The sequence below is a fragment of the Apium graveolens genome, chromosome 4 (assembly GCF_009905375.1).
Source record: "Apium graveolens cultivar Ventura chromosome 4, ASM990537v1, whole genome shotgun sequence".
In the NCBI taxonomy this organism is placed as follows: Eukaryota; Viridiplantae; Streptophyta; class Magnoliopsida; order Apiales; family Apiaceae; genus Apium; species Apium graveolens.
This window is the reverse complement of record NC_133650.1, coordinates 170,221,295-170,246,070: the sequence shown is the minus strand read 5'-3', so window position 1 is coordinate 170,246,070 and position 24,776 is coordinate 170,221,295. Positions and strand designations below refer to the sequence as shown.

Genomic DNA, 24,776 nt, shown 5'->3' with positions numbered 1-24,776 from the left:
AATACCAAATTAAAGGAGTATAAAATTGAAGGAGCATCAACCAAGATTACCCGGGCGCGTCCTCAGACCCAGGACGCGTCATAGCTCTAATTTTATTTGAGTTTTCTTTTAATTTCCACTTTGTTTCTACCTTTGCAAATATAAGACTACTTCTCAGGGCGCGTCCCGTGGTGAGGACGCGTCATGCAGCCAAGAAAACTCTTAAACAAACAACCATTGGAAAATTTTTAAAGCTTTTATTAATACTGCGCTCTGGTGTCAAAATTGCACCAGTCCCATGGCTACTATACTCTGTGGGGAATTTATTCGAAAAAATGATCCTTCAACTAGTTCTAAGGTAAGTAGTACATGCACTACCCCCTAGGCTAGGAGGAATTTTATTGCTTCTAGTATATAATTTGGGCACAGCCCTAAGTATATAATATAAATAAGATATGTAAGGGGCGAAAGCCGCGCCTTACTGATAATACTTTCGGAGATGTTCTGCGTTCCACGCTCGCGGAACCAGCTTTCCTTCCAAATCCTCAAGGTGATAAGTCCCCTTCCACAAGATTGCTTTTATCTTGTACGGTCCTTCCCAATTAGCTCCAAACACTCCATGCAGGGGATTCTTTGTGTTTGGCATCACCTTCCTAAGCACCAAATCCCCTACCTTCAGTAATTGTCCCTTTACCTTCTTATTATAATACCTTGCAGCACGCTGTTGATATGCCGCAAGCCTCAGCTGGGAATTTTCCCTTATTTCTTCCAAGAGATCCAAATGAAGCCTTTAATTAACTTCTGCATCTTCCTCCGTGTAATGATCTCTATGAAGTGACCCTGAACCAACTTCCACAGGGACCATAGCTTCATAGCCGTAAGTTAGCATAAACGGAGTTTCTCCCGTAGTAGATCGTGGAGTACTGTTGTAGGACCACATCACTTTTGGGAGTTCTTCAGGCCAATTCCCTTTGCGCTCTTCCAATTTGGTCTTGAGGGTATGCTTTATTATTTTATTCATGGCCTCTGTCTACCCATTGCTTTGAGGATGATAGATCGCTGCAAACTCCTTCTTAATTTTCAGATCCTCACATAGCTGTCGCAACTCCTTGTTGTCAAACTGCTCTCCATTGTCAGACACAAGTTTGTAAGGGATTCCAAACCTGCACACAATGGAGTTGAAAACAAAGTCTATGATTTTCTTTGCAGTGATAGTCGCCAACGACATAGCCTCTGCCCACTTAGTAAAGTAATCAACAAAGACCACTGCATACTTGACATCCCCCTTAGCCTTGGGCAATTTACTAATAAGATCTATTCCCCACATGGCAAATGGCCAGGGGCTCACCATAGGCATCAAGAGCGTCGCTGGCATGGATGAGTAGTTCGCAAAGCATTGGCAGCGATCGCATGCTCTGACAAAATTCGCAACATCCTCTTTCATCGTAGGCCAATAATAACCTTGGCGTAAAACTTTCATCGCCAACGAGTTACCCCCCCCCCGAGTGATTACCACAAATTCCTTCATGTACTTCCCTTAACATGTAATTCCCTTATTCTTCATCGACACATCTGAGCAACGGTTGATTGGAGCCTCTCTTATACAGAACTTCATCATACACAACATACCTTGCAGCCTGGTAACGGAGCCGTCGAGCCTTGAACTTATCTTCGGGAAGTGCTCCCTTATAAATATAGGCAAGAATGGGCGTCATCCATGTTTTCTTGGGGGCCTCCTCTACTTGCATCGCCTCTACCTCTGGGATACTAGGAATTTCCTGGATTTCTAAGGGTATAGATCCCAACAACACAGCCTCATGTTGGGATCCCATTTTTTCCAGGGCATCCGCATTGCTGTTCTTTTCTCGCGATACACATTCCAGCCTAACCTCTTTGAACTTTCCAACCAGGCGTTGCGTGCACCTCAAGTACAATTCTGTCCACGGTCCTCGAGCTTGAAACCCCCCATTCACCTGGTTTACCACCAACTTCGAGTCGCTCTTTGCAATTAGGTTCCACACTCCCATTTCCAAAGCAATCTTCAGGCCATTGATCAATGCCTGTAACAGTCCAAATCCGGGGTCAAGATTTGGTGTCACGAAAAAATATTTACGTATATAAAAGAATATTCAATTAGCCCCTTGAATCCGGATCGCTTACAGGTTATGGTATGAAACAAGAATCTAACCTTCTACAACTCACAATATCTAGAATACAAGTGTAAGTACCTTTGTACTAATGCTCTTGTCATATTCTTCTGACATCTTCAACCTCTCGCAACGGAGATTTCTCTAACTTCGGCTGTCTATCAAAGCTATTCACTTTCATCCTTATCTGTTTCTGGAAGGAATAAAAATTTACAAAGCAAGAGTGAGCCAAAAATGCCCAGCAAGTATATAATTTGAGTTTCAAATATTAAGATCGAAGGAAATCTTCAGGACAAAATCTTTAAACAATTCTATTTATTTGAGTGAGTTGAGTGAGTAAACGTTGGTTGTCACCATCCTTTCATTATAAATCCAAAAGTGACAAGCGATTCCCAGATTCATCTCCTGAATCAGGGTTTTGTCCGGTTTTGGAATCATAAAACCTTTCGAGAGAGAATGTCGTTAATGCCGATCAACAACAAATTAGACTGAGCACTAGTTCGCCTCTATATCCTGTAGATCAGTCAGGATACAGTGCAGATCTATACCTACCTGTATAGATCCAGTCGGATCCCCAGGCTCTACGGCCCATCTCAAGGCACCGGTCATGTCCCGGTCCTTAGGATTAAGTAAAACTTAATCCCCAAAATATCGCTATCCAGCTCGTAGAGTATTTTGATGTCAAATCATTTTGATTTCTAAACATCCCAATTCAGGGTTCGTAAATAACCCGAAAGAATGGGTATTTGCTCAAGAGAGCAATCGAATTATAGGAACAATAATGAAAAGAACATGCATAATAAGAGTAATTGTAGCGAAATGTAAAACATTTAACTATTCTGAACTTAGAATAGGAACGAAGAAATATTTGCAGTATTTAAAAAGGAAGTTCAGGAATACTTGCCTTGATAAGCTTTAACTACTATTATTGGTTGACTTTTAGATTGCCTTGAATGTTCGGATTTATCGCCCAACCACTACTCTATCTTGGATACAATCCCAACACTCAGGCCCTTCGATTGGAACTTCGTTGATCTCGACATCTAATCACTAGATCATTCCTAGTTCGATGTCAATACTTGGGTTTTCCGTCAAGTTACTACAGGGTTAAAATATCCTAATTCAGATAATCGTTTCGCTTAACATAACACCACTATCCTATTCTACCCATACGATTTCATTACCCAACTCATATTTATATGTATTATTGAAATACACATAGCAATTATGGTTCACATCTTCGAAACTCGGTTCGGTATTTATTTTCGGAAAATTCGTATACTCGTCGTTTTGAAAAACAGGGCAATCGATTATTTATAAATTATTTTGTCTCAATCGCACTTAAGTTCATATAATATAATTATATATGGTTATTCGACATCTCCAATAATTGCGGGTTACACTCCCGTATTTTCGGAATCAATTTCCCGAAAATCGGGCAGCGTCTCCTTTGTCTATCGGCCTACCCGTCGAAATCAAATCGATGTCAAAACACAACAACAATCGCAATATAATCCAGTCCACAATCCAATTCATCAATCCCAACCACCAATACGAATTCAATTTATTAATTATTATTCGTTTTCGTTTCATAATTAATATCACGAACTAATTTATTTAATTTATAAACGTAGGACTTAGATTAAAATCATCACCATCCACCGTCGACTCGCCGAAGCTCGTCATCGACGGCGGTAAAGTCCACGGGTTCCCGTAATACCGGGCATACTACGTAAATTTCATCAATATATCAAAATAATCCCCGCATAAAATATTTTATTTTTCACGAATCGATTCAATTTAATATATTTTTATTTTCCAGCAAGGATTAATAAAAGAGAAATTAGTCAAGAAATTGAATAAAACAACAGGAGCAACAATACGTGACCCAACTCAGGCCTCCTTGCCGAAAAGGAATCCGGCGGCGGCCGGAAAATTGAAGAAACAATAGCAATAACCATGGCAACGTAGCACACACACAGACCAACACACACACAAGGACACACACACGAGGACACACACACGCCAAACACACACATATACATAACACACGCAAACAGCCATAAGCAGCCGAAACACCGGCTTCAACAGCCATCGGAAAAGGGAGAACGAGCGGCGAACTCACCGGAGAGGAAAAGAAAACAGGGAACGAAACCAGAGGTAGAGAATCGTGATAGGGAGAGATTTCGTGAAAGAGAGACAGGAGAGAGAGTCAATTGAGAGAAAGAGTTTGAGAGAGAAAAGGTCGAGGAGAGAGATAGAGGAGAAAGGCGGTGGTGATACAGACTTGGGGGTATATTTGAGGATGTTTTTATTATTTATTTATTTTTTTCGTTATTATCTCGATTCGTAATGCCATTTCCGATTTCAATAAATTAATTTACGGGTATCACCGGCCCAAAAATTTGTCAGAACCAATTTAAAATTCCCGAGATAATTGAAGCTAATTATCATAAAAAGTTTAAAATTTTAAAAATTTAAAAATCATTTTTGGAATGCGCATTTAGACCCGCATTTTATAATTTAACGAACAAATGTGCGGGTGGCTAAAATCCAGAAAATTCCCGGAATAATTTTAAAATACTTGAAATATTCCAAACTTAATAAAATAAAATTTTCATGATTTTTGAGGTATTCTGGAATTAAATACTGATTTTACAATTTAATGAAGTCAAAAAATCATTTAAAATTAAATAATTAATAAAATATTGATTTCTAAATTTTATAAACTCCTAAAAATAATAATTAAAATTATAAAACAATAAAAGTAATTTTAGAAATAATTTTAGCATTTATAAGAATAAATATTCAATAAAAATAAATTAAATTCATACAGCTCAATAATTAATTGTAAAATTAATCTTCGCATCCAACAAATCACAAACAATTAATAATACAGCAACACATAGATGACAGAACCATCACACATTTTTTTACTCAATAATTCAATAATTATATTTACATATCGGATCCGAAAATAGGTTACTTAACTGCTAAGTAACTATATAACGATACAGTTTTAATACCAAATTTGGATAATTATTAAAACAGAACTTCCTATAAAATACTTTATACGAAAATAAGGTAATAATGTCTCGCCTTTTGAGAATACGGATTTTTATCGATATATAAAATGATTTGCGTATCGAAAATTTCACGCCAGGACTCGTACGGATCAAACCGTGCCCCGAATCGAGAAAGTCAAAACACGGAAACTATTCAGAATTATCAAATTAGGTTAGGAAGGAGTTTTCGGAAGAGTTTCGGGTTGTTAAAACGCAAAAACGGTTGAAGTGGGACGATTTCTGATTCTAAAAATTAATTTTATAATTATGTAAAAATAATCATTATTAATTACCAGAAAAATACCAAAATTATCTATATTTTATTCTGGATAATTAAATATTAAAATATCTAAACTTTTATCAGAAATAAACATCCAAATATTAATATGAATTATCAAATAATTCACCAAAAATCACATAAAAATCACATAATAATTATTTATTGATAAAAATAATTACATAATATTTCTCAGACGTTACAATGCCTCATATTCCGCATCATTATTCGTTGCATAAAATTTGAAGTGGATTGCACTCATCAAATGATGGCCTTCCGGAGACAAGAGTACTATGCCTGCGCCTGCTCCTCCATTGTTAACCGCCCCATCCACATGCAAGATCCACCAGGGATGTGGAAACTCCTCTAAAGATTCCTCAATATGAGAGGGATGCAGCATTAGAAAAGCCCTATCATCAACCGCAGAATCAAATTCCAACAAGAAATCGGCTAAGGCTTGTCCTTTAATTGTTGTACGTGGCATGTATTCCAAGTCAAACTGTCCCAACTCCACAACCCATTTCAACATTCTCCCTGATGATTCCGGCTTGTGAAGGACTTGACGCAACAGATATGTTGTACGGACTTCAATTCTATGGGCCTGGAAGTATGGCCATAACTTCCTTGACTCAAGGATCAAGGCGTAAACCGGCTTCTCCATGCTTGTGTAGCGAGTTTCAGCATCATGCAGTCGCTTGCTCACGTAATACACTGGTGACTGTTGCCCATCCTCTTCTCTTACCAGCACAACGTTGATTGAATACTCAGAAACCGCAAGGTACAGTATTAGAGATTCTCCATCTAATGGTTTTGAAAACATGGAAGGGTTTCTCAGTTGTTCTTTGATCCTCCTAAAAGCCTCCTCACATTCTGGTGTCCATATGAAGTCTTTCCCCGATAACTTAATTGCCTTAAAGAATTCCTTGCATCTATCGGACGATTTGGAAATAAATCAATTCAGCGCGGCGATCCTCCCAGTTAAGCTTTGCACTTATTTCACTTTGGTGGGTGACTTCATATCCAGCAGTGCCTTGATCTTCGCGGGGTTTGCTTCAATTCCCCTACAGTTGACGATGAACCCAAGAAACTTGCCCGACTCCACGCCGAATACGCATTTTTGTGGATTCAACTTCATGCGAAACATCATCAAAATGTTAAACATTTCCATCAAGTGCTCGATATGGTCATTTACTTCCTTGGATTTTACCAACATATTCTCCACATATACCTCCATGGTTCTCCCAATCTGATTTTTGAACATCATGTTCACCAACCGCTGGTAGGTCACGCCAGCGTTGATCAATCCAAATGGCATCCCTATATAGCAATATAACCCTCTATCAGTGATGAAGGATGTATGCACCTGATCGGGGCCGTACATAGGGATTTGATTGTAACTAGAGTATGCATCCATAAAACTCAGCAAGGCATGCCTTGCCATCGCGTCAACCAACTAATCAATTCGTGGGAGCGGAAAACTATCCTTTGGACAGGCTTTATTGAGATCTGTGAAATCTACACACGTCCTCCACTTCCTGTTTGGCTTTTTCACAAGCACTGGATTTACGAGCCACTCGGGGTGGAGGGATTCTTTGATCAACCCCGCTTCCAATAGTCGATCCACCTCTTCTTTTAACGTTATCGCCCTTTCCTCGCTCACCGGGCGACGCTTTTGTCGTATGCCCATGCAATTAGGGAAAATGTTTAACCAATGACACATTACCCCTGGGTCGATCGCCGCCATGTCTGAATGACTCCCTGCAAAGACATCGAGATTTATAATTAGAAAACGGGTAAGTTTTTCCCTCATTTCATCACTTAGCTGAGATCCCACCTTCAAAACTTTGCTTGGGTCATCCTTGTTGACCGGAATAGATATTGTGTCTACAACCAAAATGGAAATCGAGCATTTCGTTTCGGCCAGCCCCGTTTTCTCGGTGGGCATAGGGACTCTGGGATCTAGATCAAAATCAAAGTCCCGGGGGTCCTCAACCTCCATTCCCACATCCGAGGGCGCATCCCTATATGTGGGAGCATCCACCTCAGGACAAGGCATGGCTTTATGCAATGTAGGTGCGGAGAGCGCGTTCTCGTTTTGAGGAGCATCAACCTCAATTCCATTTTCACTTTCCAAGGGCGCATCCTCATTTTGAGGAACATCTACCTTGAGGCTACTTTCGAGGTTTTGTAAAATTTCACTTCTTCGTTCCAACTTTTCTCCGTTAACCTCCTTTTGCATGATCCTTACTATATAATTCACCACAACTTCCTCCACACAACGGATCCTCAAAACATTCCCCAACGTCAAGACATCGGTCTCGGTAACATAAGTTTCTTCTTCCTCTGGACCTTCCACAAAATAATGGGCATGAACCTCTCCACTTGGTTTTGTCTGAATGTCCGCCGCATCCTCAAATGGAAGACCTTTTCCCTCGTATCTTCTCCTGCGAAATTCTTTAAGAGCCTTGTGATAGCAGTCGCGTGACTCGTATTGCGACCCTCTCAGACTGCCCACTCCGTTAGGCATTGGGAACTTTATCATCAAGTGATGTATCGAGGTTATCACCCTGAATGCCCGCAACCATGGTCTTCCCACCAATACATTGTGCGCTGAGTCCTGATCCAGCACTTTGAAGTCTATCATTTATGTGATAGACAAAGCTCTTTCCCCAAGCGTGACAGGAAGCCTAACCGAACCCATAACTCTCACTGCCTCTCCAGTAAAGCCGTAGATGTGTGCATCTTCAAAATACATGTCACTATCTAGGAAACCCAATTTTTTGTATGTGCTGTAATACAGGATGTTAGCAGAGCTCCTATTGTCCAAGAAGACCCGATGCACGTTCATTGCCCCAATAAGAATAGTTATCACCAGCGCATCGTTATGGGGATGATGCACCCATCTTGACTCTCTCTCCCTGAACGTAATATCAGCAGATTCGCCTTTGAATATTTTTGGAGGTCTATCTTTCAAACTATGAATGTTGGTGAGTGGTGGGTGTCGTGCTCTTACATTTCTTTCCAACGCTCGATTGCTATCACCAACAAATAGATGTCCTTCGAAGATTGCCCTTGTCATCATTTCCTCTGCATTATTTCACCTTATCAATCCATTCACCCAGATATCCAGCCTTAATCAATTCTTCAATTTCATCTTTTAGGTGATGACATTCGTGGGTGTCGTGGCCGGTAGACTCATAGTAGTCATAATATTTTTTCATGTCTCTACTCTGCCATGAGGTCAGACCGTCTGGTTTCTTGAAAATTCCTCTGTCCTTATTCACCTCGAAGATATGATCTATGGATGCTGTCAGCAGAGTGTAATTGCCTACCCTCTTTTCATAGTTTGACGGCGGACTCCATTCTCTCCGCGTGTTCACAGTGTTCACCCTATTAGGGCTTCGGGCATTCCGCCGGTAATCTGGACTCATAGATCTATCTCTCCTCTTAGCTCTCCCCTTGGAGTTGTGAATATTATCATTTTTCTTTGTTTCAGCAAGCGATTATTCAATCGCTTTGAAGGATTCCGCCTGCGCCAGTACATCAGCTAACGACACAAAGTCCTTTCCTTGCAGGTGTTTCCAGAAATCTGTTCCCACGCGCAGACCAGCTATGAGAAGTATTTTCAGCATCTCATCTGTTGCGCCTCTCACCAGAGTAGACTCTGCATTGAAGCTTTTGAAGTATGAGGTCAAGCTTTCCCCTTCCTTCTGTTTCACATTGGCCAGTATGGTAATCGGTGGCGTATACTTCACCGCAGCTTGGAACTGAGTTAGAAACAAGGTTTTCATCTTCCTAAGAGGTGATCACCCCTGGACCAAGTTTTTGGAACTATTGTTGAGCCTATTCTCTGAAGGTGGCCGCAAGGAGACGGCATCGTGCCAAGTCGGGGACCTGATATACATCCATTTCAATGTTAAAATGCCCCAGGAATTCCATGGGGTCGGAGTTCCCATGAAAATGCAAGTCATTTGTTGTGTTCTTGTATCTTGCAGGTAGCTGCGCTTCCCTTACGACAGCAGTGAAAGGGGAAGGAGCTTGCGCAGTCGCTGTTACTCTACCTCACTCAAGATGGTTGAGCAACCTCTTAAGATCGTTCATGTTAAACGTCCGTACTCCAGGGATGGTTTGAACGTTCAGTTGTTGGGGTTGCCCCGCAACTTGTTATTGTTCTCCTTGGTTATCCCCCGGGTGTACCGGTGGATCTTGCCGCCCCTCGCCCTGAGGCTACTGCTTTGGTATGTTGCCATCTTAATTTTGAACATTCCCTCGTGCACGAGGTTCCTCCTGACCGTGTCTCGGTATCTCATCATTGTTTTGCAACCTTTCGTGAATTCGCACGCCATCCCGAACATGAGGATGTGTCCTAGACCCATTGTCTATAGCACTGTGGGAAGCTACTGGAAAAATGACAGGGGCTTCTTCATTGGAGGGTGCGCCATCTCTCCGTCCATTGTATGGCGCCCTTCCATGTTGGTATCCCATCCTTCCTCGTCCATTCCTTTGATAGCCTCGACCATAATTACCAAACCTTCCTCGTGGAGGGGCACGCTCGTGCTCGCGGTGCCGCACCCTGTCATCCCTTGGGTATATAGGGGGCACACGCGTTGCATCACGGGGCCTTGCTTCTCCAGCGTTTCCTTCCTTTTTCCATTCTAATAGCAGCATTCTCAAATCGTCGTTTTCAACCTTATTCCAAGCCTTCTCTTTAAGGTTGAAAAATCTCTTCTTTCCTCATCTTGATTCTGAATATTTTCCGCACGACGACGCTCATCCATCGTACACCCAGACTCGTGTGGGTGTGGCACAACCTGGTTACCAAGACAAGGTTTTCTCTACCGTCAGTGTCCTCATCGACAAGCTCCACAATAGGTTCTACATCCTCTAAATATTCCAACTACCGCAGAGTGATTTTCGGGTTTTCTCCGCTGACCTGGGCATCTCCTTCCACTACGGGTGCCTTCCCCACGGCGTGACCGCGACGGGGAAACGAAGACCCCTCCTCGTCCTGTGACGCTCCACTGTATTCAGCCTTGAGTGAAAACTGTTAAGAGTATCCCCCATGTGGTAAAACTGCTCCAAGTTATTAACGTTGCTGTTAAGAACTGGAGGTGTTCCTCCCACATCTCGGGCTCTCGGTGGATCTGCCATATTTCTGGGCACATAGGGTTCATGGCGAGTGTAGCCTCCATCGCCCTCTCCCTCAGATCTGCTATCACTTCCATCATAAGAACTTCCATCATGATTATAAGACATCTTTTCCACCCAAGACAACGATCTTAATATGCAGTCCTCCTTCTATCGCCAATTTGTTGACGGAGGAATCTGGTAACAACAAAGATTGAGGTTTCTCGCAGGAATTAAGATCTATGATGGTGGTTCTTTGCCAAAAAATTAAGCGATGTGTGGTGGTTTGTGGTTATTTTAGGCTGAGATTGATCAGAGTAAGTGGTGGCTTCGTTATCAGCTTTCAACTTCTTACCCCTCTCAATGTGCCTACGTACCCTTTATATAGGGATCAAGCTTGACGTAGTTCTTGAAGAACAAGAAATCTAATGGGCTTAGACTTCTTATTCTTAGGCCCGGTAGAAGCCCATCCAGAATCCATCTTCCGCTAGCTTTAGGAATGTCCAACTATGAGGCCCAACTGTGAAGGCCCAAGGCTCATCCGTAATCGTAGGACTTCATGGATAGTGCATCTCCCTGCGCAAGGATAACACCCCGCTAGAGCTACCTCCCTTGATTTACGGACGCAGGTATAGCCACGGTTCACCCCAAATACCGGACGCGTCCCTATCCCCCGAATGAGAATAACCCACCAGATAGCAGGACAGGTTATCCCAAGCTCTTGGGTGCAAAGTTCAGGATGACTCCAAAGTTATCCAACGAGGACACCCGTTGAATACAAGAACACAGTTCCCAAAGAACACACCAAAGTTAACCCCTCATCGCCAACGAGGACACCCGTTGAATACAGGAGGAGGCCTTCAATCATCAGGCATACCCCTGAAGGCTTTCAAGCTTTTCACGGACATCCCCCACCTTGACCGTCTCAAGGAGGGAATTCTTCAAAAAGTACCTGCAACAAATACGTTAGTAGAAATAATCATCCATTGCTCCTTCCCATGCATGCTTTATCCTGAGCATACCCTTAAGAATGCATTTTTCAAACAAAGGATGTGTCCTAGAATGATGGGCGCGTCTTGACCTTCATGAAGACCCAACCTTCTCCAGCAACCACCCCTCAGAACATTCCACATAAATAGGACGCGTCCTCAACCTCTGGGCGCGTGCTCCAACCTTTATTTCTAAAAGACCACAATTGCTAGATATCTCCACCATGGTGGGCGCGTCCTATTTCCCAGGACGCGCTCTACACCAGGTAGGCGCTTCCAAACCTCCCTACCATGAAATCATCTTTAATAAACATTCCCATAAAAAGTGAGTGCGTCCTACCTACATGGGGGCATCTTCAATCTTCTTTGCCAAAGGATCACTTGGTGAACTCTTCCACCAAATTGGATGCTTCCTATAGGCCTAGGCGCGTCACCTCTTTTGCAAAACCGAGTTTGACCTCAATTAATCCGCATTTGACCCGCATTGATTCCAATACCAAATTTTTGGGTATAACAACATAAACTCATTTGGTACGTATAATCATGTTATCGACGCAGAAGCACAATTTCTCATGCACAACATAGTGTGGGCTAAAATGTTTTCCCCTTTTGTCATGGTTACTATTCATTAACCGTTTTACAAAGTCTCAAAAATTCGAGTTATTACATTCATACCTACTCATGTTGCTGCTAATCTGTGATGTGGCTTAAGTTGGTGTTTTTGGATTCTGCGGTTCTTCTTCTTTGTCTGACATTGTAGATTGATTTTCAGATCTTAAACTGTTTGTATGTTAACAGCAAGCTCTGATACCAATTTTTAGGACCGTAATCAACTGTAGAGGGGGGGGGTGAATACAGTTTATTAAATCAATTTGACAAAGCTTCAACAAAGTCAACAGTTTTTATATTAACAGATAAAAACTGATTATAAACGTACTCTTTCGAAAGGATAAACAATTATCCTTGAGAGCTTCTAGTTTATGCGAATGATATAATAATATTTGCAATATATATAGCATGAACCTAATCTGTTCTTTATATAGAGCACAACTACACAATCAAATAAGGAATCATATTCTATTACAATAAGGAAACCTATCCATGTATGATTGCTTCTGAGATAAAGTCCTTCACCACCTTGAGTTACTGCTTTCTTTTTCCATATTGAATATCTACTGAAGTGACAAATCCTGATGACATCATCTGCTGATCATCAAATACTAATATAAGTACTGATGATGTCACTCTTCAGTAAATGATGATATAGGTCCTGATATGTACTTCTGATAGTTTCTGTTGATATCATTAATTTTATCTAACAAAACATTATAAGGAATGACCCTTCCTTACACAAACACGGATCGCAACAGGTAAAAGTATGAAAATAAGCCAAAACCTTAACTTTTATTATATTGTACCAAGTCCCAACATGTTTAACTTATAATTGATAATTCAAACTATAACATAAAGCTCCTGCTAGCTCGATCCAAATCAACATGGAATCCTAGCTCGCACACTGGACTAGGGAACCTCGTTACCAACAATTTCCTTTTTAACTGTAGAATAACATAAACAAATTCGCAAGAGTGAGCTAACTAGCTCAGCAAGTCATAATAACAATTACTGAGGTTAAACAATGATCAGTTGAAATGATTCAAAGGAATCAAGTTTCTTGTTAAACAATTGTTAGAATTGGATATTTGCTTTTAGTTTTAAAAACCAAGGTTAGGCTGCTGATCAGTCACACACTAACCCCGAGCAAGGCACACATCTCTGCTCTATTACTGGATCCAAGGCACACATTAGCCTAATACGACCACGAATATGGTCTGACCACGAATCTGGTCCACATAAAAACTATCCAATTCTAAACCAATTCAATATGATAAATATTGAAATTCAATAAAATAGAATCTTAATTAACATTGATAAGATATTTTTTTTAGAGCATAATGCAATTCATGAGTATCACTACGATATATCAAGGTATGTATGAAGAATGGCTTCAAGCATGTAGAAGAATCAGGTATTAGATGAACAATGGTTCAATAGTTATACAAGGTGTAGATCTTTGATGTTACAAGGTATTGTAGAGTATATAAGTTTCTGTATATTCGAGTAATTATGTTCCAGTGTTTGGTATATGGTGGATATGTATTTGTGGGGTAGAATCATATTTGTGTTATTTAGTATTTGGGTATTTGACAATCAATGGTTCACAATGAATAAGGCTTATAGCTCAAATATCAAATGATATGATCAGGGTTTAGGGTTAAGCAACTCAACTATCACATGCTAACATTGGGTAGAACTCGGGTATATTTAAAACATTTGCAATCTAAAATTGAACATCAGGGTATACTTGCAATATATCTCAAGAAGGTTTAATAACACTTGCCTTATCACAAATGATTTCCAACTTCACTTGCACTCGTCTAACGTTTCCACTCAATAACCACTTTTATTCTTTTTCTATGCCTCGCTTCTTCTCACTAATCACTTGCTTTCTTTTTCTACGCCTCAGTTCTATTTATTGATAATTTGATTTCCTTTTCTACGCCTTGTTTCCTCTACTAGGAATCACAATTATCTATCAATACTCAATCTCATATTATTCTAATCGTCACATAGACGTCATAAACAACAAGGTTCGAATACCCGAATTCGGCTTTAAAATCATCTAATAATAAATATCGAGCCTCGAATATAATTTAGAAAAATATTTTAAAGCTCGAAACTATTTTTTGGGATTTTTAAATCAAAAAGAATAATTGAATCCAATTAAATAATCAATTAAAATTAATTAATAAATAAATTAAATTAATTAATTGATCAATTAATATTTAAAATAATTATTTAAAATAATTATTTATTAATTAAAATTACGTAATTTAGATTTATTTTTGAATTTACAAATAATAAAACGTATTTTTTTGAAATTAAAATAAATAAATAAATAATTTTAAAAAAATATTTTCAGGGGGTAAAGTGTCAACTTTTAAAACTTAATCCGCATGGTTTACACTGTAAAATTGCAAAGTTTAGAAAATAAATAAAAAGTCATGAGAACAAGGGGGTTAAACTGCAATTCTGCCACCCCCTTTCCCTCCGGTGGCCGGACTGGAGCTTTTTCGGTGACCACAAAGTTGCCTAAAACTTCACCAGAATACCAACGCCTACTCTAATCAACTCCAGAAACATAATAGTAGTCTTATTTTTATCAAAATCACGGTCAAACGGCAACAACGATGTTTTAAAAAAAACGCTGCCACCACCATTTTCCGGCGAGCTCATCAAACGATTCCTTTTTACACGATCTAACTAATAACCCTTGAGGAAGAAACCGCCAAATTTCAATTAAGAACATTCATAGACTATAAACCCTAATTTTTGAATCTAAAAATCAAACATCAATTTCTCTATTTTATTGAACTCAAAATTCAACATATGATATACCAAATTGACCATAATTTCATGATCTACAACATGTAATCATTAAAACACAAAAACAACTTCAAAATCAAAAAGTCATAATTTAAACCAATTAAATTCAAATTTAATAAAATAAATAGAAATTTACTTGATGTTTCTGCAGTGGTATAGATTGTAGAACTTGATAGTACTTTTTATAAGCTTCGTTTTAGTTACTCATACGTCCAAATTCGAGTTCAATAACGCCTCTGATTCTTGGTTTGATTATAAACAACACTATGAATTCTAGGGTTTTTCTCTGGAAATTATATAATTTTACTGATTAATTGTGTTGTAAAAAAATGGTTATATTTACGGAATATTGGTACCCCGTTGGATCATATCGGATATAAAAATAGAATACTTAATCGCTAAGTATTGATAAAACAGATCCAATTCATTACCGGTTTTAGGATAATTATGAAAACCGGGCTTCTTGTAAATACAATCTTGGTCTCGGCACTTTGGTTAAAACAGTTGAAGTTGGACGATTCCCGATTATTCAAAATAATTTATATTTAATCTTGAAAAATAATTTATTAAATATATAAATCCTTTATAAAATCATATAAAAATATATAAATTAATAGAAATGTATCAAAATTATCTATACTTTATTTTGGGCATATAAAAATTAAAGTTCTCAAATTTTATCACCTATAAACATCAAACACGGATACCAATTAACAGATAATTCACCAAAAATTCATATAATATTTACATAGTATTTGTTTGTTGACAAAATAATTACACGTTATATCCTAGATATTACATCATTCCCCCTTAAAAGGATTTTGTCCTCAGAATCACCTAACAAACAGATGAGTATACTTTTCACGCATATCACTTTCTAACTCCCAGGTTGACTCTCCAACCCTTCAGTTTCTTCACAATACTAGCACTTTCTCTCTCTTCTCTAGAATCTCTATTGGATTCTTAACATAAGACAATTCTTCCTGAAGTTTTATCGGCTCATATTCTATCACATACCTAGAACCTGGATTGTGCTTCTTAAGCGTTCACATATGAAAGACAGTATGAATATGTTCCATATGCGGGGGTAACGCCAATTTGTATGATACCTTGTTGACACACTTCAAAATTTCAAAAGGGTCCAACGTATCTAGGACTCAGCTTTCCTTTCTTTTTGAACCTGGATAATCCCTTCCACGCTGATACTTTTAACAATACTAGATCTCCATCTGTAAACTCCATGTCTCTTCCTGGACTGGTTTGCATATTTCCTTGAACGATCTTGTGTTGCAAATAACCTTTTCTGAATAATCTCAACCACTTCCTTCATCTGTTGCACCAACTCTGGTCCACGTATTTTACGTTCTCCAACTTCATCCCAATATACTAGTGATAGACATTTGTAAGGAGCTTCGTAGGCAGGCATTCTGATACTGGCATGATAACTGTTGTTGAAAACTTTTCTAGAACCTTGAATTAAATTTTGGATCTCTGTCATATACAATAGACACAGGAACTCCATGACAAACTATTATCTCCTTCAGATACATTTGAACCAACTTGTCCAATGAAAATCTTTCATTAATAGGCAGAAAATGAGCTGACTTTGTTAGTCTGTCCTCTACAACCCAAATGACGTCGTGGTTCGCTTTTGTTCTTGGTAGTCTAACTATAAAATTTATAGCAATATGCTCCCGTTTCTATTCTGGAATCTCTGACGATTGCAATAATTCACTGGTTCTCTGATGCTCCGCTTTAATTCTTTGACATGTATAACACCTATTAACCCATTTCGAAATCTCTCTGTTCATATCTGGTTACCAGTAAGTCTTATTTAATCTCTGTATATCTTGACACTTCCTAGATCGATTGAATACTTAGAATTTTGGGTTTCCTGTAGAATCTCATTATCTAGTTCTGCCACTGGTGGAAATCCAAATTCTAAAAAGAAAATTTGCCAATACCTTGATCATCTTTCTGAGTGCATAACTCTTCCCCTACTAAATAGTTAACATCCTGATCCATTATCTCCTATGGACATTTTTTTTCTCTAACAACTTTGGCTGAGATGCCATACTATACATCTTTTGCTTCGTTTGGCTTACTAATTCTGACTTTCAATTCCAACTTTTGAAATTCCTTATATAACTCTTCTGGCATAGTCAACACATTTGAATTCTCCCTTCTACTTAACGCGTTGCCACTACATTTTCTTTTCCTGGGTGATAGTTAATCACATAGTCCTTGATCAACTCTAACCATCTTTGTTATCTCATATTAAGTTCCTTTTGTGTGAATATATACTGCAAACTCTTATGGTTCGTACAAATATCACATCTATCTCCGTATAAATAATGTCTCCAAATTTTCAAGGCGAACACTATTGCTGCAAATTCCAAGTTATGAGTAGGATACTTCTGCTCATGAGGTTTTAGTTGCCTAGACGCATATGCAATGACTTTATCGTGCTGCATCAGAACACAACCTAATCCCTTATGAGAAGCATCACTATAAATTACAAACTTTCCTTGATCGTCTGGAAGTGATAATGCAGGTGTCATGATCAATCTCTGCTTCAACTCCTGGAAACGTTCCTCATACTTCTCATTCTATATAAACTTCTCACTTTTCCTGGTAAGCTTCGTCAAGGGTGTCGCAATCTTCGAGAAATCTTGAATAAATCTTCGATAATATCCTGCCAATCCTAAGAAACTTCTTAGTGGTTTCACTTTGATTCCTTCATCACTAACTATATATCTTAAGAATTAAACTTCCTGCAACCAAACTCACACCTTGAAAACTCAACATACACCTTCTCCCTTCTCACAATTCCCAAGGCTATTCTTAAATGCTCTGCATGGTCCTTCGTTGACTTCAAGTAATTCAAAATATCATCTATATACACGATTACCAACTTATCCAGATATTCCAAAAAGATTCTGTTTATCAAGTCCAAAGATGTTGCTGGTGTACAAGTCAATTCCAAAGACATTACTAGAAATTTATAATGACCGTACCTAGTTCTGAAAGGTGTCTTTGTACGTCTTCAGGTTTTAATTTTCAATTGGTGATATCCGGATCTCAAATCAATTTTAGAAAGATACTTTGCTCCTTTTAGCTGATAAAAAAATCATCAATTCGAGGTAATGGATACTTGTTCTTGATAGTAAGCTTATTGAGCTCCTGATAGTCAATACATAATCTCATACTTCCGTCCTTCCTCTTGATAAATAACACTGGTGCATCTTATGGGGATACACTGCGTCTACTCACCCCTTTCTTCAATAATTCTTGCAATTGTTTTGCCAATTCTTTTATTTCAACTGGCACCATTATGTACGGGTCCTTAGATACAGGTTCCGTTCCAGATGCTAAGTTGATTGCAAACTCAATTTCTCTATCTGGAGGAAGTCCTGGTAACTTGTCTGGAAACACGTCTAGAAACTCATTGATTACTAGAAAATCTTCAAGTTTTGCTGGAATCTGACTTCTATTTATCACATAATCAATATAGTGCTCACATCTTTGCCACAACAACCTTTTAGCTTGAATTCTTGTTAAAAACTTCTTTTCTTGCCTTGGACCTTTAAACGTTACCACTTTCTCATCCGGCATCATCATAATTATCTTTTTTATCGCGGAAGTCTATTACTTAGATAGTCAGTCCATTATTAGAATAACGCCAAATCCTCCATTATTAGTCAGTCTATATGTTTTATGTTTTTTTATCTAATAAAAATGTAACCCTAATTTTAGCCTTAAGGATGTTTATATAGAGAGGCCAAAAACAGTCCTAACCCTAATCCAAGTTAGAGTTTATTAAAATATGAAATTCTATTTATTTAATAATTAAGTTTAACTCAATTACTAAATAACAACTGAATTTCGGATTTAATAATATACAAATTCGAAATTCATTTATCCCATTAATTAAGTCCAACTTAATTAATAATAAATAATTCAAATTTTCTTTTTAATTCAAATCTGAATTTGAATTAAATATTCCTCCATGCTTTCTTTGTGCGACCCTATAGGTTATTATTATGTTGGCAATAATTTAAATATCTCAGATTTAAATTATAAACAATGAGCGGCATCTAGTAATACATCAGTGCTACCTAAGTAATAATACTTAAATCGGTGATCGATTAAACCTTTCGTGTATCATGTACAATGTAATATAATCCCTTTAACCAAATTTTATAGATTAAACTAGAGGCATGTAATGTGTCATCATCATCATAGTTTAATCCAAGTTTCCTTGATCAATGAGTAGACTATCATATCAAATCAACATTTGAGCGTGGCCACACATTTCATAGTCTAGCTCACACAAGAGGCCAATAATATCACTCATAAAGTAGGAGGGTTAAATCCCATCTAGATCATTCATATTTCTCATACGATTCATAATATACCCAATGCCCACTTTTAACATTACCCGGTCAAGGATAACTTTTAATGGAATCAATGTATATTAATTCTCGTATAGAAATATAATGACTTGATGTCTAAAGACCATTACATCATTATCACTGTGAGAATTACTTATGACACAATAGATATGTAGAATCTCACATTGGGTCTGTCCAGCACCATGTACATATACATCTGCCTGTGTTTTTGACTTTAGTATCACTATACCTATGATCAATGAGATGTGATCATCAGTCAACAAACACACCAGTCTTAATGCATTATTATTGTCCCTTAATAATAATACTCGACTAGGGACCTTTAGGAATATTGATTATATTCTCAAAATCTCATTTCTAAGTCACGTACTTAGAGATTTCATATCATATTCCAAGAAAATTTATTAATATAACCTTTTATATCGCAGTAAATTAAGAATTAATAAATTTTAAAGGGAATATTCGATAGAACATAAACATTAATAATCCAAATGTCTTAACCTAAAACATCATAGTGTTGTCTCTAGGGTACAAATACTAACAACAACTAAATTGGTACTCAAGATGGCCAGTCTTTCGTATCCTATGGCATACAGCACATGATTAGGTGGCGTCCCACCAAACTCTTCGTCATTCCGATAAAGCGTCACACCATAACACTGCTTATCTCAATCAGGGAACAAAACTTGAGGGAAAAATGATTTTTAAAGGAATACATCAAACTTCTTTTTCTTATCACCTCACAGAACTTATAATGAAAGAAGTTCATACTTATTTATGAATCAAGAAGAATATAGATTATAATGTTATAAAAATGATACCGTTGGTCGCTATCCACATTTTACTTATGTACATCTTTAGAGCTCGTTCGATCAATAGATCCCATTCCAAGTCATATAATAACTTCATAAAGTCCGGTGAAATGCCTGCATAATTTGATTTCTATAATAGATTTCTACTTATTAAGTCTTGTATATTTAGCGTCGTGCCTCCACATTCAATGTTTTAATAATTCGACCATATTTGCATTCTTACGGGATTTACATTCATAACTTCAAATTTCGTCTACGCAACTTAGAATAACCACTGATCATTCAATATATCAACTCTTTTGCTAATAATAATATTCTTCCTTTAGAAAAGTATGGAAATTTTCTTAATCCTCTTCGATCATACTCAGGCTTCTATTAAATCAACGAAATCCTTAAACTTTAATAGTCTCCGCACGTTGATTCTGTTGTTAATACCATCAAACAAGATTTGCACTCCTTTGTCGTGAAAATTTGAAACTTCTCCATAATAGCGGGTCCACTTGGGTCCTTTCAATTAACAATACTAGGTCTGGAACAAGTGTTCTTCTAGGCAAACAAGAAACTCAATTAGTAATTTGACAACCAATTTTTAAAAATTATTTTATTCAAAGGACTTTTGGAAATTTTATTAGGAAAATCTCTTTCGAAAACTTGTTTAAAATTTTGAAAATCGCACATATGGTCATCATTACTATATGAGTTGGTTGTTGTCCTCCTTAATTATAACAAGGTACCAAGCTAAGGTAACAATTACATAAGATTCCATCCACTTCAATCTATCTTCTACCCCTTATTAGGTCCATTTTTCCTTTATCAGTTGATGAAAACTTCAGTTATCATTGCATACTATCTTATTCGTAACTCCACTCCAAAGCTGTCATCTAGTATTATTGGTGCTACTCCCATCATCATTTTTGATATTGTTAAGCACAAGAGGTCTATCCAATAGTCAGCAAGTCTATTCTATAAAAGAATGTCTGCTGATATCATACCACATCACTACTATACATATCACATTCATCATAACACCATTATTTAACTCCAAGAGAACTCCGGATCTCCAATCTCCTCAGGATCCTCCAAAACACATCTAGCCCACTCCACAAAATAATCAGGGGTGGCACGCTCACAGGTGGATTTATATAACCTGGCAACAACTATCCTCCGGAAGACATGAATTCTTTTTCTAAGCTCCTTCTCACCTTTCTCAGTATCTTAGGTACACACAATGTGCTGTAGCTCTCGAATTTATCCTCATAGGTGTTGTTGCTCCATAAGACAGGTCTCAAACTGATGGTATGGAACAGGGTGTGGGGTAAACTGAAAAGATGCACCTGCAACTGAATATCCAGTAAAACCAGAATCAGCAGGTGGGGGGTCCTCGAATAAGTGATCTCACATCAGGGAGGTGGTGGAATAGCTCGAAGAGGTGCAGCTGTCGCAAGGGGAGGTAACACAGCTAACACTGGTGGAAGAACAAGATATGGGTCAGATCTAGGTGGGGATGATGATCCACGAACAGGAGGCTCCAAATGATCATATAGTACAGGAATAAAAGAATATTCCATCGCTGCTATCTGGAAATCAATACCGCCAGATAAGAATCTCAAATCACAACACAAACCATACCAAAAACCTACTATACCATCGCACTCCTCCTCTCGACGTCCTATCCTTCTATTTCTTATTCCTAATCCTAACCCTCTACCCATTCCCGACAATCTAGGCTTGTTTCAGTGACTTATAATTACACGTTATATCCCGGATATTACAATAGGAGACTCCGGAGGAGTAACAACGAACTCGGAAGTCGATGAAAAAAAGAACTCTGTCTCATCTTTAAACACATCCTGAGTAGTAGGCTCGTGCACAAGAGACTTATTCTCCTCATCAGAAACCACAGTCTTGTCTTTCCTCTTACCATTTTCCTCTAAATCTGAAATGTCATCCTCATATCAATCTTCCAAGATGGAATGACGAATCGGAGCATGCAGTCCAGAAAAAACATCGGAAGTAGAAGCCGCATGCTCAATAGCCATAGAAATCTCTCCTCGTCGAATTCCGTTCACCAAAGTCTCGGAGAGATGAAACAAGGACGAAGCTGACAAAGGAGTCGGTGACCGAAGTAAAGTGGTCGAAAGCCCCAGCTTGCGATTAAAATTCGTGAACGGATGGAAATACGTAGGCAAATCGTCATCCAGCTGCGATAAGAACAAGAAAAAATGTTAGGACGCGTCACAACACCAACAAAATTAAAAAAGTATGTTTTGGAGGAGCTAACACATGCCCCAAAAAAATGGACGAAAGACGTAAACTAGAAGTTCCAAGGAGTCTCGGGCACCCCCCGCATTACGCGAAGGGCCGGAACCCGAGAGGCTCAAAGCACCAGGAGCGCCCCGCACTCCGCGAAGGCGGTGACCCAAGTGACATTAAAAGCTTCGAGCGTGCCCCATTTAAAAAAAAAAGAATCAAGGGCCGCACCCGAGAGCGTCAAGGCTCCGGGCGTGCTCCACCTAGTGCAGAGGCCGCGGCCGCGCCAGTGACGTGTCTCGGGCGCGCCACGTACAGGAAAAAGGGAGATCCCCCCATGGCATGCCTCGAGCACGCCCCCGTATGTGTGGGTATGAATTTTTATGACCTGGATTTCAAGATTTAAGCTACTAACACAATTAGAATTCAATTTGGTGCATCTACAAGAATCAACAAGCTATATACAACCATACATACATATACATACAAAATATGGCATAAATATGGAAGTTCAAGAAGCTCAAATTTTTTACATTTAGTAGCATACATGGAAGGAATTGAAAAGAGAGACATGAGAGAATACCTGGGAAGATGGAGCATGAGTTGGTTGAAGCTAAACCAAAGGTGTAGCCAAGAACAAGCTAAATCTGAGCTTCTTGAGATTTTTAGAGGAAATGGGTTTATACCCCTTAGATTGGGTATTTTGGTAGATGAGAGCTAAAAATGAAGTGAAGGATGAAGATGTATTAAAAGGAAGCAAAGTTTAAAATTTTTAAAATTTAAACCACCGGAATAGACTCCCGGGGGTAGGGCACGCCCCGTATGCGCTCAAAAGGCGGAAAATATTTACGGAGGAATTTTTCAAAAAATGTTTACGGAGGATATTTTGCGGAAAATGTTTACGGAGGACGTTTACGGAGGATCTTTGCGGAAAATTCTGAGAGATTTTGCGGAAGCACCTGACACGGGGACTCGGAAGAAGATTTTTACCATGAAGATTATCAACTAAAATATTCCTTTATGAAAAAAAGAATTCACGTGTATGGAAGGGAGGTTATTAGCAAAAGATGAAGTGAAACATTGCGGATGACAAAAATCATGGATGGACGTAGGAAGTAGAAGAAGATTTTCCACTTTTTTTTGCTAAATTGATTTTATAGATAGAGAAAAAGAATATACAAGGAATTCACCCTAAGGTCTATGATAGGCCGTAAGGACTATCTATAACCAATCTTGAACAAGATTGGAGATAGAAAGCAAAAACTAGAAACTAAACAAGATTACAAGCAAGTGAGGCTATCTAAATCTGGTTTATTATAAATAATGGAGTTGTACCAAGTAGATGAACTGAGGCGGGCTTTAATATCTTGACCAATACCCTGAAGAAGCTTGGCAGGACCAAAGATACCTTTATCAGGGGCTCTAGCATTACGCTCCCTCCAGATGTGATAACAAAAGACCTGGGCAAAACAAAGAGCAATGGTGCCTCGAGTCTTATCCTCCATATCAACAAGGCTGGCTAGAAACTGAATCCAAGGTGCATTCTGGATGGTGATACCTATAGTGGAGAAGATTCCGTTGAGAATCCATCTACTTGTATGAGCAATGCATGAAGAGATGACTGGTGGTTTCTCTTCCAAGGATGCACAAGTAACACTGTTGAGAGGTTGAGAGACCAAATCCGTGAAGCCTAGGTAATGTTCTAGGATGATTTAAGCACGAGAGCCATTGGTGATGAGCATACCTATAGATACGAAGTTTATTCCAAAGATCTTTGTGCCAATTAACTAGGGGACCTGTGTCTCGAATCGACCTCCAAAGGTGCCAAGTTTTGACCTTAGAGGTATCCAAACCATCCCAAAGAATATGATCTCTATACCGAGAGTGGATGGGTAGAGCTTCAAAATTTTCAAGCCATCGAGCAAGCAAGGGGTTGATATGGTGGCTCCTCGAGTTAGGCCTTGCGAGTTTCCAGGATCCCATATGAATAATGGAGCCAACTATAGAATTAACAGGAAAAGCACATTGACCAATGATTGGAGAAGCTGTGGAATTTGCTAGACAACAATGACTCCATCATTGCCAAAGCGAGATTAAGGTTCCATCAGCAATATAGTAAGAGATCAATTACAAGGTGTTAGGAATATGTTATGAACTTGATGATAAGTTAAACAAAATACCTTACTAGATTTACTTAGTGGATTATAGCTTTCAATGTATGATCATTTCAACATCCGTTGAAACAGTAGCTTATGTACAATAAGTCAGTAG

At 38.6% G+C, this 24,776-nt stretch overlaps 3 protein-coding genes across 3 annotated transcripts; all 3 read right to left on the bottom strand.

The window, feature by feature from the left end:
- Positions 1 to 1,532: 1,532 nt before the first annotated feature.
- LOC141719147 (uncharacterized) lies at positions 1,533 to 2,006 on the bottom strand. Its single transcript, XM_074521528.1, has one exon. The coding sequence runs from the start codon at positions 2,004 to 2,006 to the stop codon at positions 1,533 to 1,535; it is 474 nt and encodes a 157-aa protein (XP_074377629.1).
- A 3,661-nt stretch (positions 2,007 to 5,667) lies between these two features.
- Positions 5,668 to 6,288, bottom strand: LOC141719146 (uncharacterized). Its single transcript, XM_074521527.1, has one exon. It carries the CDS (start codon positions 6,286 to 6,288, stop codon positions 5,668 to 5,670), a length of 621 nt encoding a protein of 206 aa, XP_074377628.1.
- Positions 6,289 to 8,112: 1,824 nt separating this feature from the next.
- LOC141719144 (uncharacterized) lies at positions 8,113 to 8,547 on the bottom strand. Its single transcript, XM_074521526.1, has one exon. The coding sequence runs from the start codon at positions 8,545 to 8,547 to the stop codon at positions 8,113 to 8,115; it is 435 nt and encodes a 144-aa protein (XP_074377627.1).
- Between the last annotated feature and the right edge of the window lie 16,229 nt (positions 8,548 to 24,776).